At 37.9% G+C, this 15,419-nt stretch overlaps 7 protein-coding genes across 7 annotated transcripts; 4 read left to right on the top strand and 3 right to left on the bottom strand.

Annotated features, from left to right (window-relative positions):
- Window positions 1-160: 160 nt before the first annotated feature.
- On the top strand, window positions 161-1,032 carry I206_102413 (uncharacterized protein; the record flags this gene model as incomplete). The annotated part of the gene is made up of 4 exons (XM_019154520.1): window positions 161-285; window positions 337-445; window positions 501-785; window positions 856-1,032. The coding sequence occupies 4 exons, from the start codon at window positions 161-163 to the stop codon at window positions 1,030-1,032; spliced, it is 696 nt and encodes a 231-aa protein (XP_019011923.1).
- A 653-nt stretch (window positions 1,033-1,685) lies between these two features.
- I206_102412 (uncharacterized protein) lies at window positions 1,686-3,952 on the top strand (the record flags this gene model as incomplete). The annotated part of the gene is made up of 10 exons (XM_019154519.1): window positions 1,686-1,955; window positions 2,006-2,296; window positions 2,351-2,428; window positions 2,487-2,599; window positions 2,661-2,951; window positions 3,080-3,200; window positions 3,267-3,279; window positions 3,340-3,452; window positions 3,520-3,724; window positions 3,834-3,952. 10 exons carry the CDS (start codon window positions 1,686-1,688, stop codon window positions 3,950-3,952), a joined length of 1,614 nt encoding a protein of 537 aa, XP_019011922.1.
- A 323-nt stretch (window positions 3,953-4,275) lies between these two features.
- I206_102411 (uncharacterized protein) lies at window positions 4,276-6,915 on the bottom strand (the record flags this gene model as incomplete). Its single annotated transcript, XM_070202557.1, has 13 exons — window positions 4,276-4,377; window positions 4,528-4,627; window positions 4,698-4,768; window positions 4,842-4,915; window positions 4,987-5,176; window positions 5,262-5,319; window positions 5,386-5,870; window positions 5,943-6,073; window positions 6,173-6,229; window positions 6,324-6,340; window positions 6,413-6,419; window positions 6,499-6,732; window positions 6,807-6,915. The coding sequence occupies 13 exons, from the start codon at window positions 6,913-6,915 to the stop codon at window positions 4,276-4,278; spliced, it is 1,635 nt and encodes a 544-aa protein (XP_070058658.1).
- A 286-nt stretch (window positions 6,916-7,201) lies between these two features.
- I206_102410 (uncharacterized protein) lies at window positions 7,202-9,932 on the bottom strand (the record flags this gene model as incomplete). Its single annotated transcript, XM_070202556.1, has 7 exons — window positions 7,202-7,462; window positions 7,527-7,757; window positions 7,817-8,142; window positions 8,204-8,530; window positions 8,604-9,241; window positions 9,449-9,722; window positions 9,815-9,932. 7 exons carry the CDS (start codon window positions 9,930-9,932, stop codon window positions 7,202-7,204), a joined length of 2,175 nt encoding a protein of 724 aa, XP_070058657.1.
- A 481-nt stretch (window positions 9,933-10,413) lies between these two features.
- I206_102409 (uncharacterized protein) lies at window positions 10,414-11,366 on the top strand (the record flags this gene model as incomplete). Its single annotated transcript, XM_019154516.1, has 4 exons — window positions 10,414-10,534; window positions 10,623-10,740; window positions 11,122-11,221; window positions 11,331-11,366. 4 exons carry the CDS (start codon window positions 10,414-10,416, stop codon window positions 11,364-11,366), a joined length of 375 nt encoding a protein of 124 aa, XP_019011919.1.
- A 227-nt stretch (window positions 11,367-11,593) lies between these two features.
- Window positions 11,594-13,884, bottom strand: I206_102408 (uncharacterized protein; the record flags this gene model as incomplete). The annotated part of the gene is made up of 6 exons (XM_019154515.1): window positions 11,594-11,665; window positions 11,747-12,074; window positions 12,217-12,327; window positions 12,397-13,115; window positions 13,206-13,647; window positions 13,727-13,884. 6 exons carry the CDS (start codon window positions 13,882-13,884, stop codon window positions 11,594-11,596), a joined length of 1,830 nt encoding a protein of 609 aa, XP_019011918.1.
- A 316-nt stretch (window positions 13,885-14,200) lies between these two features.
- Window positions 14,201-15,158, top strand: I206_102407 (uncharacterized protein; the record flags this gene model as incomplete). Its single annotated transcript, XM_019154514.1, has 7 exons — window positions 14,201-14,239; window positions 14,365-14,394; window positions 14,460-14,507; window positions 14,573-14,671; window positions 14,739-14,783; window positions 14,850-14,972; window positions 15,033-15,158. 7 exons carry the CDS (start codon window positions 14,201-14,203, stop codon window positions 15,156-15,158), a joined length of 510 nt encoding a protein of 169 aa, XP_019011917.1.
- Between the last annotated feature and the right edge of the window lie 261 nt (window positions 15,159-15,419).

Here is a 15,419-nt window from a genome sequence, read left to right as displayed (position 1 = left end):
AATCTCTTCGGTCGGAATTGTTTACAACGGTGATCACCGCTTCACTCCCTCCACCTTTATCATCATACCATGACCACAGGCCTTCTTATTTAGTATATACATTCATGTTCATACATGATTTTTCCACTGTTCTATCATCCTCGATCATCGCATATACAACATGAGCTGTGCAGATGACCTGACGGCTGATGACTTGACGAACAATGTTACTACCGAGGTATTAGAAAGAGTGACAGCTGGAGAAGGCAGTAATACGAATTTATGGGGTCAAATCGATAAAGACAAGTAAGCGCTTTCACAAGTAGAACTTTGATTCATGGCTAACGCAACGAGCAGTGTGACGGGACTCAATCTGGAGGACGTCAGCTCAGCGCCTAAGGTGATCAAGACATGGGACGACAGGCTGGATGAGGAGTCATATGTAGAATCTGGTGTGGATGACGATGTGAGTCAAAGTGGCCAATCTATCCATTCATCAAAAGCTAATATCATAGAACTAGTTGATACTTCATATTCCATTCATATCATCTTTACGACTTCGAACATTACTCTTACATCCACCTGCACCCGGCCATCCACATCGACCAGGAAGAATACGTCTATTTGCAAATATACCTAATTGTCCTGATTTTTCGGATTTGGAATCAATGACACCTATCATGGATATCGATATTTCATCTCCGCCGAATGGTACGAGGAGATTACCTGATGGTAGAAGAGAAATAGAAGAATGGGGATTGAAAGTTCAAAAATTAGCAAATGTCTTTAGTGTGACCCTCTACTTCGTACGTGTTGCCCCTTCGGAAGCTTTATTGACCCCGTGCAAAGGGTGACATTGCATATTTGTTCTCATAGTCCGAAGCGGAAACTTCCTTACGGTCGAGTATGTTTTACGTGGGGTTCAAAGGCGATCCCAAGACGCATACAATGGATATGTCAAAACTTGGTCAAGTTCCTGCTCAAAATGCAGCCGATAAGAAAATAGATGAAGTAGCTGACAAAAAGGGTTCGGGCTATACTACTATTAGATAGTTGTGTTTCTTGTGAGGCTGAGGTGTAATCCAATCATGTTGTATATTAATAGTGATCTGTGCGTGCTGTATATGTATAGCTGAAAATGTATACACTGTGTACACAAAGAGGTCATAACATGAAAGGACTGATCAATCAACTATAAATTCAAATTGGCTATATATTTTAGCTTGTTACGCAGAATTCGTCCGCAAGCGATCATCCTTTTTGTCCTTATTATTTTACCCTTAGTCACCTTAATGTGCCTTCAAACCACTACGAAATACCTCTAAATCAACTAAATCTATGATCTGCATATGGCAATCTTCCTATTATATCAATCGTATAGCTCTTTACCATATAATATTAGCCTTATAATGGACAATCTCTAAAATTACGAGATTCAACACGCTCATTCCCGAACTACATTTAAATTCTTTACATTCGCTTCTTTTTGCACAGCATTCATCAAATAATCATACACAAACGGTTGCTGGACAACAGTGCACACTCATTACTACAGATCAAGCATTCCTTCGTTGCTCACTCGACAACAACACTGATCCTATACAGAATCCTTCACTAAACCTTAAACGACACCAATCCTTACACTAGATCAGCCCTTGACATCGTCGCGTCAAGCGCAAGATCTTGGAAATCCGCATCCTTCGACAATGTCGTACACGGATAACAATCGCTTCACGTTAGCAGATTACACGTATGAGCGCGAAGATCAACCAGCAGAAAGTAGCTCAGCGGCTATAGCCAGAGCAGCATATACAGATTTAGCACCTTCAAAAGGAGAACTGCAAGGGGGGTACGCGAATTCATCTGGGACTCAACGCTCTTTGTCGCCGCCAGTAACGGCTTATCGACCCAAAGCTCAACGACAGCCTACAGACGGAGTTCCTTCCAGTTCTATTGAGCTGAAACTGCACGACTATGTAAGTCGTTCAACTGGATCTTATGGTCAAACACTGACAAATGGGGTCAGCCACCAACACCAACGACAACTTACCTCTTCCCACCCACATCTCCTACAATGCCTACACTTTCTCCAGCGCACTCCTACTCCTCCACACACGCCCTGAATGGGCCTGCAACCTCAGAGCTAAGTCATGGTATAAGCATGGACGAGGAAAGGGATATCGCGGGAGATAGAAGATCAACAATAAGTGATATTAGTGAGAAACACCACCACATGGGAGGATTCGATGAACCGAAGACGCCTGCGACAGGGTTGAACAGGATGGGCACTACCAGGAATCAAAATGTCTGGCAGAAGGTAGGTCCGATGTAGGATCTCTCAGAGGATGAAGTACTGATCGAATGGCTTCAGATGATCCCGTCGACGAGATTGACAAAACTTTTACTGGGTATTATTTTGTTTGAAACAATCATTAATCTAGCCATTGAGGTGAGCTTCACGACCTTCATATCTCCCACGTTACACTTGACTAATCATGCTTATGTAGGGTAATATCCTGTATCGATTTCGACAAGAAGTAGAATCGACATCATCAACAGATTTAGAATGGGAAAATAGACGAAGATTACCAATCTACTTGATTATATTTGGTTTAGCACAGTACGTTAACTTCCAGCACGATTTAATGATATCAAGCTAATAGACGGATCTTCGAGTGCAGTCTATGGCAAATAGTTTTGACTATAATAGCTATTCGAACAAAAAATACGATTCAAGTTATGTCTGTCACAGCGTTCAATTTCGCATTTTTGGGATATGCTATCATTCAGATATACGAATTAAGAAAGATCTTAGGTGATAATTTAGCACAAGAGCTTACGGGGGACGAAGAAAAAGGAACAACTCTCATGACTATACCTTTAAACGTCTTGACGGCGTTAATTATCGCTATAGTCGGTGTGAGCTGCTTAATGTTGACAGGATTATGTTATTTTTTACAAAGGGAATTTGGGTGAGCTTGACCGGTCCGGAGGTTCTCTCTGGTGACAATTCACTTCATCTTCACCTTCTGCAGCCATTCGTCTGGCTCTCACAAAGAAATTGTATGTGGAAGCTGCGCTGACAAGACACGCTTTTTAGCTGGCAGCGATATCGATTCTTAGGAGCAGATCTGATGATCAGAGAATATTACACCAAAATGCAAGTATTCGAATGTATATGCTACTTTTCAGCGTTTTTCTGTGCAGGATTCGGTATACAAGTGAGTTGTTCCGCATCGAATTAGCAAGTTGCGGTAATTGACCTTTTGACTTGATAAAACAATCAGTTTATTTGGCTTGGTAAGTCGATCAGTATTCGATTGAATACTATTACAGTCATGCTAAATTGCAATTTCATAGTACTCAATCCTGATGATACCGAATATATCATAACATGGATTGCATTTCCTTTATTACTCGTCTTTTTAGTCATCGGTAGATTTGCAGCCAAATATGAGAATAGATATATGATGGTAAGGTCGATCTTTTATTTTGACCTTATCAATTTCTGTTGAGACTAATATTTTGGATTGTTGATAGGCTGCATTCATGGTTGGAATTTTAGCAGGAATGGCATATTTCATTTATAAATTAATTAGAATTTGGCAACAATCTTCAACTACTTATAGAACTTTATCAAAATCATTAACTACTTTTGATGCATTAAGTTTAATAAGTTTATTAGCTTGTATAATTTGGGGAATAATGGTTTGGTTAAATTTTAATAAAGGTTTAAAACAAGCTTGTAAGTTTTTTTTCGTTTTTTTTCCCCTCTTTTTTTTATATAATAAAAAAAATTTCAAAAAGCTTAGCTGAAGTTTACGATGTAACTAACAATTGAAAATCAAATTTAGTACTGGCTAGACCTGGAACTATTTCTTCTGTTATTGGAATTTGGAAATCAAAAAGTAATGAAATTTCGGAAAAAAGTCAAGAGATGATTATGACTGAAAGAAGAATATCTATTGATTAGTAAAACTTTTATTTTTATTTCAGGTTGTTCAATTGTATATGATTTTGATCTTAGGATTTATTGTATTTATATTTTCGGTACAGTGGACACTACATTGATCTGATATCCTTGTATTCTTCTTCAAGTGTATATCCGGGCATATGATACTCATAACGAAGCAGTTGTTTCTTCAATTTGATACTAATTCAGATGATCTTTAATACACTTCAAGTACCTGACTCATGTGTCGTTCGTATCTCATTATTCATTGAGATGCGGTATATGCATACAAAGCAGTATGAAGTTGAGATAATTCGGAAAAACCTGAAGCCGAAATCCGACCTCTAATCTAATAAACCCTGACATGCTCCTTCCACATCTTTGACCTCCTTAGGAGCAGTAGCTGATAGAACTAATGGTCCATCTTTCGTGAACGCTACTTCATCCTATTCCGCGCGTGGATCAGCAACCACCCTTGTCGATCGTAAGACGAGCAAGAAAATATAAAATCGAATAGCAGTTCAATTCTGTCAAGAGGCTCTTCCTTATATGAGGTGTTAAAATATTTGAGGTGAATCAAGTGAAATCAAATTTACCTCTATACGAATTCCAAGACCATGAAAAGCTTTTGGAAATTTATGATCGTATGGTACGTAAACTCCTGGTTCAATTGAAATTACGTTACCTTCAACCAAGCTATTAGAAACCGTCAGAAAAGATGAATCAACAAATTTGATAAAGTCTAATTTGAAGAAACACAACTTACGTTGCATTTCGATCTCTTGTTGGACAATCGTGTAAATCTGAACCTAGGTGATGAGATAAGAAATGAGGATACTATAATTTAAGATGTTTAGTCCAGTCGTTATGCTTTTTATGATTGTTCCATCTGAAAGAGAAAAAAGCTTACCAAAGTCCTTTCCACATCTCCAACTGTCAATTTAAAACCTATTTGTCGTAATTCTTCAAGTAAAAGTCCGCAACCTACAAAAAAACATTAAAGATTATCATTAACTCAGTCACTTTAGAAGATTACTTGAAAGAAGTAGACTGACTAGCTCTATGCAATTCACTTAATGTTACTGCTCCTTCTACTGTACATCGTCTCACACATTCTTTTTGAGCATTCAATACAGCCGTGTATAAATCTCTTTGTGGTTCTGAGAATATCCCCGATACAGGAAATGTCCTCGTTATATCGGAGCAATACATGTTATATTCGCATCCAGCGTCTATGAGGACTAGCTGTAAGAACGAAAAAGCCGAAAGAGTCAGTGACCAAATGAACATTTGTTTAGTTAACAATTATACAGGAAGTTCGCGGACTTACGTCATTCGGACCAAGTACGCAATCATTCCTTGTATAATGAATTACAAGAGCGTTTGCCCTGATGTGAGAAAATAATCTAAGCTTGATTTTGCCAGAACGAGCTTTCGACACGGGTTCGACTTACCCACTAGCCACAACAGGTACATAAGCCTGTCTTTCCGCTCCTCTGATCGAACACTCATATTCAAATGTAGCTTCTAAATCTCGCTCTTTACCACCTGCCCTCGCAGCTCGCATGACTTTAGTATGAGCGATCGAACTTATTTCAGCTGCTCTTTTCATTTGTTCCAATTCTAATCGGGATTTAGTCATTCGTAATTGCTGAATAGGTCTCTCTAAAGGTTTAGCATATTCTGATGATAATGCAGCTGCAATCATCAAATGAGGTGGATCGTTTGAATTGATATCCGCTCCAATGGATGATGATGATGAAGATGATGAGGAAAATAATTTGAGTAAAGATGAGCGACGCCGCGAAGAAGGTGGTTGAAATGGTTGAGAAGATATCGAAGGAGATGGTTTAGGTGGAAGAGAAGCGTAGATTGTTTCACCATGAGAAGAATTCAGAATGTCAGGTAAATGAGTCGAAAGAGACGTATTTGGGTAAGCCTGTTAATTCAAGCAGCCAGATTAAGTTATATATGTGTATTACAATTTGTTCAGTCGGAATAAAGGACTCACCTCATCAGCTCCAAATATAGATATTGCGCCTTCTACTCCAGCTCTTTCACCCTCCCATAATGCGTCATGAGCGTCTTTGGGAGGTACGAATAATGTGTATTTGTATCCACGAGGCGTTGAAGGAGCGGATTCTGTTGTATATGAGATGAATGAGCGTAATTCAATCGCCTTAAGGCTCCTCTTTTGTGGTGCACTATAATACATAGCCCGACTGAGAATATGATACTCACCTAAGATTAGAGTAGCATCTGGTTCGTTGAATCCTGTTAGGTAGTAGAAGTCGGTTGCTATAAGTACGATAGCAGCAGATTTAGCTATAGTGATATCGATGTTGATTTTTGTAAAAGAACAGGTAACATGGTTATATAGTTTCCAACATACCTTGTCTGAATCGATAACTATTGACATTTTCATACTAATCAGCATAGTCCTTCATCTCATCATTTACTATTCGATGGAATATAGCTTACAATATACCTGTAATATCATGAGATAGATGAGATTGATTAGTATCATGTCAAAAAATAAATTACAATTTTCATTTTATATAACTCACTTTGTGACATTAATTTTACAGTTCCACCCATACATATAACTTTTGAACCTTCTTCTAAACTTTCCATCAAATTCTTTCTTCTCAATTCATATTCTTCAGCCGGTATACCAGGTGTTATTTCATGATTTTTAATTAAATGAGAATGAGATGAAGGATGAGGTTGTCCATATGGAGGTGGTTTTGAAGGATGAGGTGAATTGAATATGGAATATTGACGTGTTTGTTGCGAAGTAGCTAAAAACGACAGATAGCCAAATCGATTATTAAGCTTTTTTGATATTTTGATCAAATAAGGAAGGGATTCTCACATCTTTTAGTAAATTTGCATAATGACCAAAATGGTATAGGGACAGGACTTGAGCTTGAACTAGATCCGATATTAATCCTTAGCGCATTTTGAAGAGCTGTATTCCTCATTGCCAACGCGAAAACGACAAAAGACAACTTGGATAGATTGTCAAAGTCCGTTGACAAGTATTTAAGATTATCTACTATACTTGATGATGAATGAAAGTTGAGCTGTATACTTTCATCAAGTTAACTAACTTGAAGTTATCTTAACTTTCGAAATTCATCGAATGGATCAATTGATCCGGTACACGTCCGAAGCGGTCATCACCGTCTACTACAAAATGAGAGAGTGTTTTATGATCTCATTTACAGATATACAGTATTTTCATATGCATTCATATCTGACTGACTCTTAATCACTATCAGTATCACTATCTTCATTATACGCTCTAACTCTCTTGTTCTTCGCTGGCGTCTCTTCATCACTTGAACTCTCATATTCTTCTTCCGAATCATCGTCATCGTCGGGAGTTCCATGAACTGCAGATGGTTTCACTTTTCCTCCTCTCATCATTGCCATTTGTCCCGCCAAAGTATCTTCCTCTGGTTCAGAAATATCATCATCGTCGTCATCTTCTATTTCTTCTTCTTGTGGTATGTCTTCCACTTTCAACTAAAAAATCCCACGATTAAGCAGCATCAGCAAAGCTTGTCGAAAATCGACGAAAGCAACTCACCATTATAGGGACTTGCACATCGGATCCTAAGAAAGTATCACTCCTCCAATGAGCTACAAACGAGTATAAATTTGCTTGAGGTGGTGCTTGGAACTGTAATGTGAATTCTTTGGGTTCTGTCGGTGATCCATCCGGTTTAGGAAGAGGGATATCTGTGATTTTGACAGGTGGTACAATGACTTTATCAAGTTTCGAGTCACCTAACAATACATAGAAGTGTGGTTTGCGTAGCTGCTTTCATTGATTAGCAATTGATTCACAAAGATCGACTCTGAAGAATAAGATCTTACTTGTGGCCAATAAGGAGCGTGTGCAAATCCATTAGGAGGAACTTCAAGGGCTTTCTTCTCGCCAATTTCCTTTGTGACCTCCTCGACTTTTTCCACGATTTTCTCCTTGATATCATCGACCGCAGGCTTCTCTTTTTCCTCTGCCACTTGAGTCACTGAATCTTCAACATCGGCAACTGAATCAGCTACTTCTTCCTTGAGTTGACCATTAGGTAAGAGCGATTTGGGTTTTGATAAGAGTGATAATGGAGTCGTGGGGTAGACGTATCGAGCTTTGTATGTGAGCTCGACGATCGAACTTGGTGTTACAAGAGTCTCATCACCGACTGGTCGGATCGCACAAAGGTCAGCCTCAAGTAGGGGTATTTGGATTAGATATTTACTCACCCTTGAATTCGGCATCGATAATTTCCAATCTGGGCCAGTATTTGGCGACATTGACAGCTTGCTCACTCACACTCTTCTTCTCCGTTTTGATCCATTTCTCCAGCCACCTGAGACCTTCGGCTTTGTTAATAATCTGCAACTCTTGTCCTTGTTCTGGAGTAACATCAGGTAATTGAGCTAAAGGAGAAAGATCCGTCGGTAAAGCTTGTACGAGTGCAGGTTGAAGTTTGATGACAAGTAAGGAAGTTGTAAGCCAGTTGTGTGCGAGGGATATGTTGAGTAACGCGCTGAGCAGAGGTGGTGTAACTCGAAGTACAGCTAGTTTCTCTGATAACACACAAAAGCAGCATCTTAGCCTCGCGATTCTCATGAGTTGTGGTTGTGTGTTATTAGAACATACCAGATTCAAGTTGGTGATCATTAAGATCGATTCTTAATAAGTGGGCCCATAACAAAGCTCTAGCTCTCTTGGCAACAGCAGTAGTGACGTTAATCCTATTCTCCCTTCTCATCAATGCATTTTCTTCTAATCCAATCTCAGCTTTTCTAGCTTCAATAACTTTTTCCAATTCATCAATTTTAGATTGCCTTTCCTTTCTTGCTTTTTTACTTCCCCTCTTTTTGAATCCTAAAACAGCACCAAATTCTAAAGCAGAAGCTAAAAGAGAGATCAAGGAGAAGAAATCCGTATCGTCTCTAAGTTGATGGAAAAACAATTCGGCAGTAGGGTTCAATATACCATCTCGAGTAAGTTTTCTTTGAGCGAACCACCATCTACCAACGGCCCAAGGTATACCACCACCAAGTACCAATCCGTAAGCACCCAATACCCAAATCGAATTTTTACCCTCTACTACCCATTGTGGAATAGCGATTTTATCTTCACGTTGTTGAGGTCCATCTGGATTACCGTATTTCGCCAGATTTTCTCGTGTCACTTCGTCCGTAAGAGATTTATAGGCTTTAGTGAGTTCCACAAACTTCTGTTCGGCATCCTCCTTAGTTTGGTTCTCCGCTAATTTAATCTTATCCGGGTGGCTAGTGTGATTATTGTATCAGCATTGGTCCACTACTCAGGATTTCCAACCAGTATTCCGGAAAAAGGACAAAGGAGTCCTTCAGGCCGTATTTTCAAGATAAGCTCGATCCCCAATTCCTCTTTTCCGGCATATCCAACTAACACCACCTCAAAGCCCAATATATACAGCCTGTCCTTCTTATTCATACAAAGTGGAAACAACTCACTATTGCAAACTCAGTTTCTTATAATGCTTTTTGATTTGCTTTTCATTGGTACTATCACTTAAACCCAAAATCTCAAATGGATTGTATATTGTTTCACCTTCTAATCTAGGAGCTTGAGATAGTGAGTAACATAAATACGCGAAAATTGTCCATCCTATAACTAGTGGTATAGTCTTTTTGAGAAATTTTCGTTTTCGTTTTGTTGATTTGATTGAATGCACTCGGCGAGGTGAAGAAGTGCATTGTGGACATGGGCAAAGGGGTTTAAGTAACTCTACGCATCCAGGGTATCAGCATCGATCATTGAGCTATAGACTATCTTTTCTACAGTGTTACTTGTGTTCAAGGAGGAGAACAATTACTCACTCTTCTTCTCTGATTTAGTTGAGCTCAGAGTCCATGGTATCAATATGATAGCTAAGAATGTAACTCCGAAATAACTCGCTAAAGAACCAGATTCATCATACGATATACCCGGTGCCATTTTGGGGAGGGTTTATCGGTGTCACTTGTCGACAAGATGAACCGAAAACGAGTGTTCGGAAGAGTAGATTCAAGAGAATCGAGAGATGACTGACAGACGCCTCGTTGTTCCTTTTGTACTTTGTGTATAATCAAGGTTGTAAGAGTATTTGAACAATATATCAGCTTTTGCTAAAGTCATTGAAATTGAATTCAACGCGACACAATTAAACTAGCTAGATCTGACGTTTTCGAATACGTGGCAAAAAGCGGGGTCATCCATACATGCATGCCTATTCAAGTTAATTCATCTTAGGGATAATTGAAGCGCCTAACTTTTTGTCGGAGCAAATCGTTGCGTGTGAAGCATCTTTAACCTGATTCGTCCTTTCACGTAAACCCCACTCCTCATTCATCAATACGAATATTAATATACGATCTATCAATTCATTTTCAGATTAAACAAATAAATTCACTCACCACTCAATCAACTCTTTATCAGAATGTTACGACAAGTTGCTAGATCAGTTAGACCAGCTGTACGAAATTTCGCTTCTGCAGCTCCATCTGCAGGAGAGAATGAATTTATAGCTAAAAGAAATGCTGTTAGACAACATGCTGCTGGTAAATTTTATAAATATCATTGAAATATAAGGATCAATTAGATTCCTGAGGGATGATGCTGATACTTGATGTTGATCTTTTTTTGTAGAAACCACCGACCTCTGGAGAAAGATTTCTTTTTACGTTTGTATTCCTGGAATTCTCTTAGGTGCAGCTTGGACATACAAACTTGAATCTGCTCATCACGAACACCTTGAACACATGAAGTGAGTGTTTTTTTCTTCTTTAAAGTATGGGAGAACTCGGATGTGGATCTCGGATAGTAATAGAGGATCAAATGAGATAAGGAGAAAGTACTCCGAAGTTTGCAGTTCAACTGCATTGAACATCTTTGATGGGGAGGTGATTGAGTGTACGGACGGAACGAATAACGACTGGTAAAAGGGAAACGACGCTACAGTCCAAGAGTCATGTCTCGTCTTTGACCAGATAGTGGTATTAGCGGAGTAATTGGATACAAAGTCAAATACAATGTACAATTCGATAGGAGTAGTAGAATAATTCACGAAAACAAATTGGAGTAGTGTTATGAAAAGTTTGAATCAAAATTGGAACTGACTCATAATTTTTTCTTATCGTGAATTTAGACACGAAAATGGTGGTGAAGCTCCTGAAAGACCTGTATATTCATACATGAATTTCAGAGTTAAACCTTTCCCATGGGGTATGCAAACTCTTTTCTACAACGTGAGTAGCGTTGATTTTTTTTTTTCCGGGGTAATACAACACCTTTTTCGAGTAATTCTCAAAGGATTATTATGCATTATGCTAATTTTGATATTTCCATCTTAATCAGCCCGAAGTCAATATCCCTGCTGGTGATGCTGAATAAATTCAATTTGATATTGATTAGATAATACTATCATGTAAATACATATGCATTTTAGTTCGGAAACAAAATTTGTCTTGATTTGTGTACATTTAATCAATGCTGAATGGTTAAAGTTAAAATCAAACTGAGAAAGATTCAAAACAATTGCATCATTTATTCATACAATAGACTTACTGAAAAATCGAAAAAAAAATTAACACCTGTATAATCATATAATAAGATGAAAATTATAATCTAGGTGCCCAATCACCAAATATTAAAGCTGAAAAACTTTCAAATTCCTGTATATTTATTAAAGACTATTTTTAATATATATATCAGCATGATTATTTTCATTTTCATGTGACCTTTAAGATTTTAGACCAAAAAAAACTACTCACTTCTATTCCAGAATCAGGAATACCTTGCCAAATACCTTTTCCCCAAAGATTAATTACAGGTAAACAATCAACTAATCTTTTTTCAATTACATTTGAATCATTTTCATTACAATTATATAAATCAATTTTTAATGATTTTATTAAATTACCCATTAAAGTTGAAATTCCTTTTTCAATTAAATATCTTCCATCTGAAGATTTAATTTGTTCTTTTGATTGATCATATAATTCTTGTAAATAATTTGAATGATCAGATGGGGATTTAGGATAAGGAATTTCTATATCATGTGAAGAAGATGATGTAATTGGTAAAATATGCGAAGTGAAGCTGTTTCCATTAAGAAAAAAAAGTTAACATTTAGCTATATTTGATCATCACACTAAATTTTGATATCATATTAAAATCCTCTTTGAAAACAAATTTGCAATTATATGTAAAATATTTTTGATAAGATATAAATTCAACTCACTCATACAATTCGATAGTTGAATTTGCGGATAATTCCATTTCAATTTCCGCTCTTACTTCTTTCAATTTCATCTCCCAATCTTCAACGCTTAATTCCTTTTTCAATGGCATACTAAAACACATACCAAGATTTTAGATTAGCCAAATTTGAAATCGTTTAAAACTAAATAATTTCACTTACTTTGCGAAAATCTTTTCAACGCTTTCTTCTACTCTTTCAGCAACACTTTTCCAACCTTTATTAAGAAACCACCAACTATAAGTTAAGAATAATCTTTCAGCTTCCTCTTTAATTTCTTCTTCTTCCCTTTTTCTAATTGCTAATATCTCTTCACTTTGCCTTACATTATCAACTTGAAGAGGTTTATAAGGAGAAATAATAGATGGGAAGTAACCTGTTAAAGATGATGGTAAAATTGACATTGGATTAGGTATAATAGATGAAGCTGATCCTGCATATTCACTTAATCCCATAGATTCAATCGAATATGATGATAATGAAAACCATCCTTTCTTCTTTTGTCTCTCTGTATCACTGGGAATACGAGGAGCCGATATCGGCTCCTCTTCAGGATAATTCGACGTTTGAGCAATTGGTTGAATAGACTCTTTAACGTCTTTTAGATATTTTGATCTTGCCAAAATGGATAATTGAGATGCAGTTAAGAGGTAAAGCATAGGTAAAAGGTAAATTGTAGTAATTGTTCTTGTTAAAGTTTGTAATTTCAATTCTTTCCATAATTCCTTTTTACTCTTGCCAATCCATTTATTCGCTCTTGTTTCGCTCTCAGAGTTTGATCTAGGTGGTGAGGGATGTAAATTACTCAAATCGGAAGGTGGAGAAGGAGAAGAAGTGTCTGTTGGAGGTAGTGAGATTGATTGAGAAACTACAGACGACATCTGGTGAACATACTTTATCAGCTTCGATGATATCCAGATCAACCGTAATCTCAGGAAATAGGGATTTAATAGAGAGAGATATATACTCACAGCGTCTTCGGTATCTATTTGACCAATTGAACTGCCTAACCTTCCTTCATCTTCAGTTTCGATTTCTGGCTCTGAACCATTTTCTCTTCTTTCAAATTCTGAAGCCCAAGACTCAGTCACAGAACTGGCTATCCCTGGCTGAGTGCCAGCGTCTTCTGTATGAGTAGGCGATGCTTCTGAATGGCTCGATGATATGGGTTGATCTTTAATTGGATTTTCAGAGAACATTAATGAATTCCCAGTAGTAATTGAAGGGTCCAAGCTACTTGTAGATTCGGACAGCGACTCAGTATTGGTGATACTTGAAGAACTCAAACCTTGTAATGCTTGTGAAATTTCTTCTGTATTATAAGTTTCAAACAATTGAGGTTGGATAGTAGGTAATAAAGCGTAAAGTGTGAATGAGATTGTAGATATTAAAGAGGTGAAATGATTTTTCATCCTATAAAGCATTAAGTGATTAACGATTTCTCACTTATAGAATCAATGGTCTTATATGAATAACAATTAAGGATGCTTACAGATTCTTTTGCTTTTTCTCTTTTATAGCTTTCAATCTTGTTTCCTTTAATCGCTCAAGAATATAAGATGATACAAACCATACTGTTGAAGCTGTTCCTACAAAAAAGAATAATCTTCGAATTCGCTTTTGCCATGGATTCTCATTTCTTGTAGACATCTTGTAAGATTAGATCTAGGAGTTACTACTTGGATGTATCAATATACAGAATGGTTGTAGCAAGTCACTTATACATGTAGGTATCTTATACTTATAAAAGACTGGTAACTCAGTTAAAACCGGTAAAGACAGGCATCCGATATCTTAAACATTTTATATATATATCCCATTTTATAATCTAATGATCCCAAGTGGAGGTCAACCACTTTAAAAAGCAAGGAATCATTCAAATCCCTTTGTTGTTCCTCTTTTATAACTACTCAAAAACCAATAATTATAAAACTGTCCGAAACATTCAGAAAACAGATCTTGAAAAATGTCGATAAAAATCACCCGAGCTACCAAAGAAGATGTCGTACGTATCATCTCCTACTCTGAACCTACTAGATTCTTGACAAGACTGGTTAAAACGGAATACTATAATCCGGCTATCTGAGTTTCCATTTGATGAAGCTGACATAACATCATTCGTCATTTTAGCCTGAATTATTAGGTCTTATCGTCGAGCTTGTGAGTCATTGCTCCAAGTTTGGGTGGTTGAGTAGGATGCGACTGTATTGATCCGATTGTCATAGGCAGTATACGAGAAAGAACCTGATGCAGTCAAAGCTACACCTGAGATGGTGAGTTATCAGCTAGACATCTCATACACTTGGGGCGTTAATTTCTAATCTATTGGAACTTGTAGATGATCGAAAACATTTTCGAAAAAGGCTATGCGGAATGCTTGATAGCTCGAACAGAGGGTGAAAATGGAAACAAAGGTATTGCCGTTGGACTTGCTTTGGTTTGTCCGACTCCGTTCATTTGCAATGTTCCGAGTTGATACTGAGATTATCTCGCGGTTTGTTTAGTATTTCTTCACATTCTCAACATGGCTCGGTGCACCAGGCTTATACGTAAGCTCCATCTCAAAATACCGATTTTGAGGTCGCACAAAACTCACTGCTTGGTATCGGATATAGCTCGAAGATCTTTACGTGAAACCTGAATATCGAGCTCACGGTCTTGGAAAGAGATTATTTGGTGAACTTGGTCATATCGCTCAAGAAAGAGGATGTAAGCGGGTAGAATGGAGAGTACTGAAGGTCCGTTCATCTACGTAGCGCGCCATTTTGTTCAGAAGACAAAGCTGATCGTCAGTATAGTGGAACCAACCTTCGATCGACTTCTATGTAAAACGAATCGGGGCTGAGAGTCTAGATGAGTGGGATACTATGCGCGTTGAAGGCCAAGAAGGTTTTGAACGGTTATTAGCCTTGCGGCAAGAATAAACCCCTACTCTCAGCCGTGGAGGAACCAAAAATGAACTCACGGACGGGTAGCGAAGCGGGCAGGAGGGCTCACGGGTACAGGCGGGTCTTAGACGATAGTAGATGAGGGCTCGGGAGGGGAGTTGTTTATTGGGCGTGAGCGGAGAGCGAAGAGGAGGGAGGGAGGAGGTAGAAGTAGAACCGATGGTTGCTATGTGTGTCTTAAAAGGCATTTGTAACGAGCGTTGCATCTTGGGCAGCGGAAAATAAAAACAGACATGT

The sequence above is a fragment of the Kwoniella pini genome, chromosome 3 (genome assembly GCF_000512605.2).
Source record: "Kwoniella pini CBS 10737 chromosome 3, complete sequence".
NCBI lineage: Eukaryota > Fungi > Basidiomycota > Tremellomycetes > Tremellales > Cryptococcaceae > Kwoniella > Kwoniella pini.
Note: the sequence above shows the minus strand (reverse complement) of the source record. Positions and strands in the feature narration are given on the sequence as shown.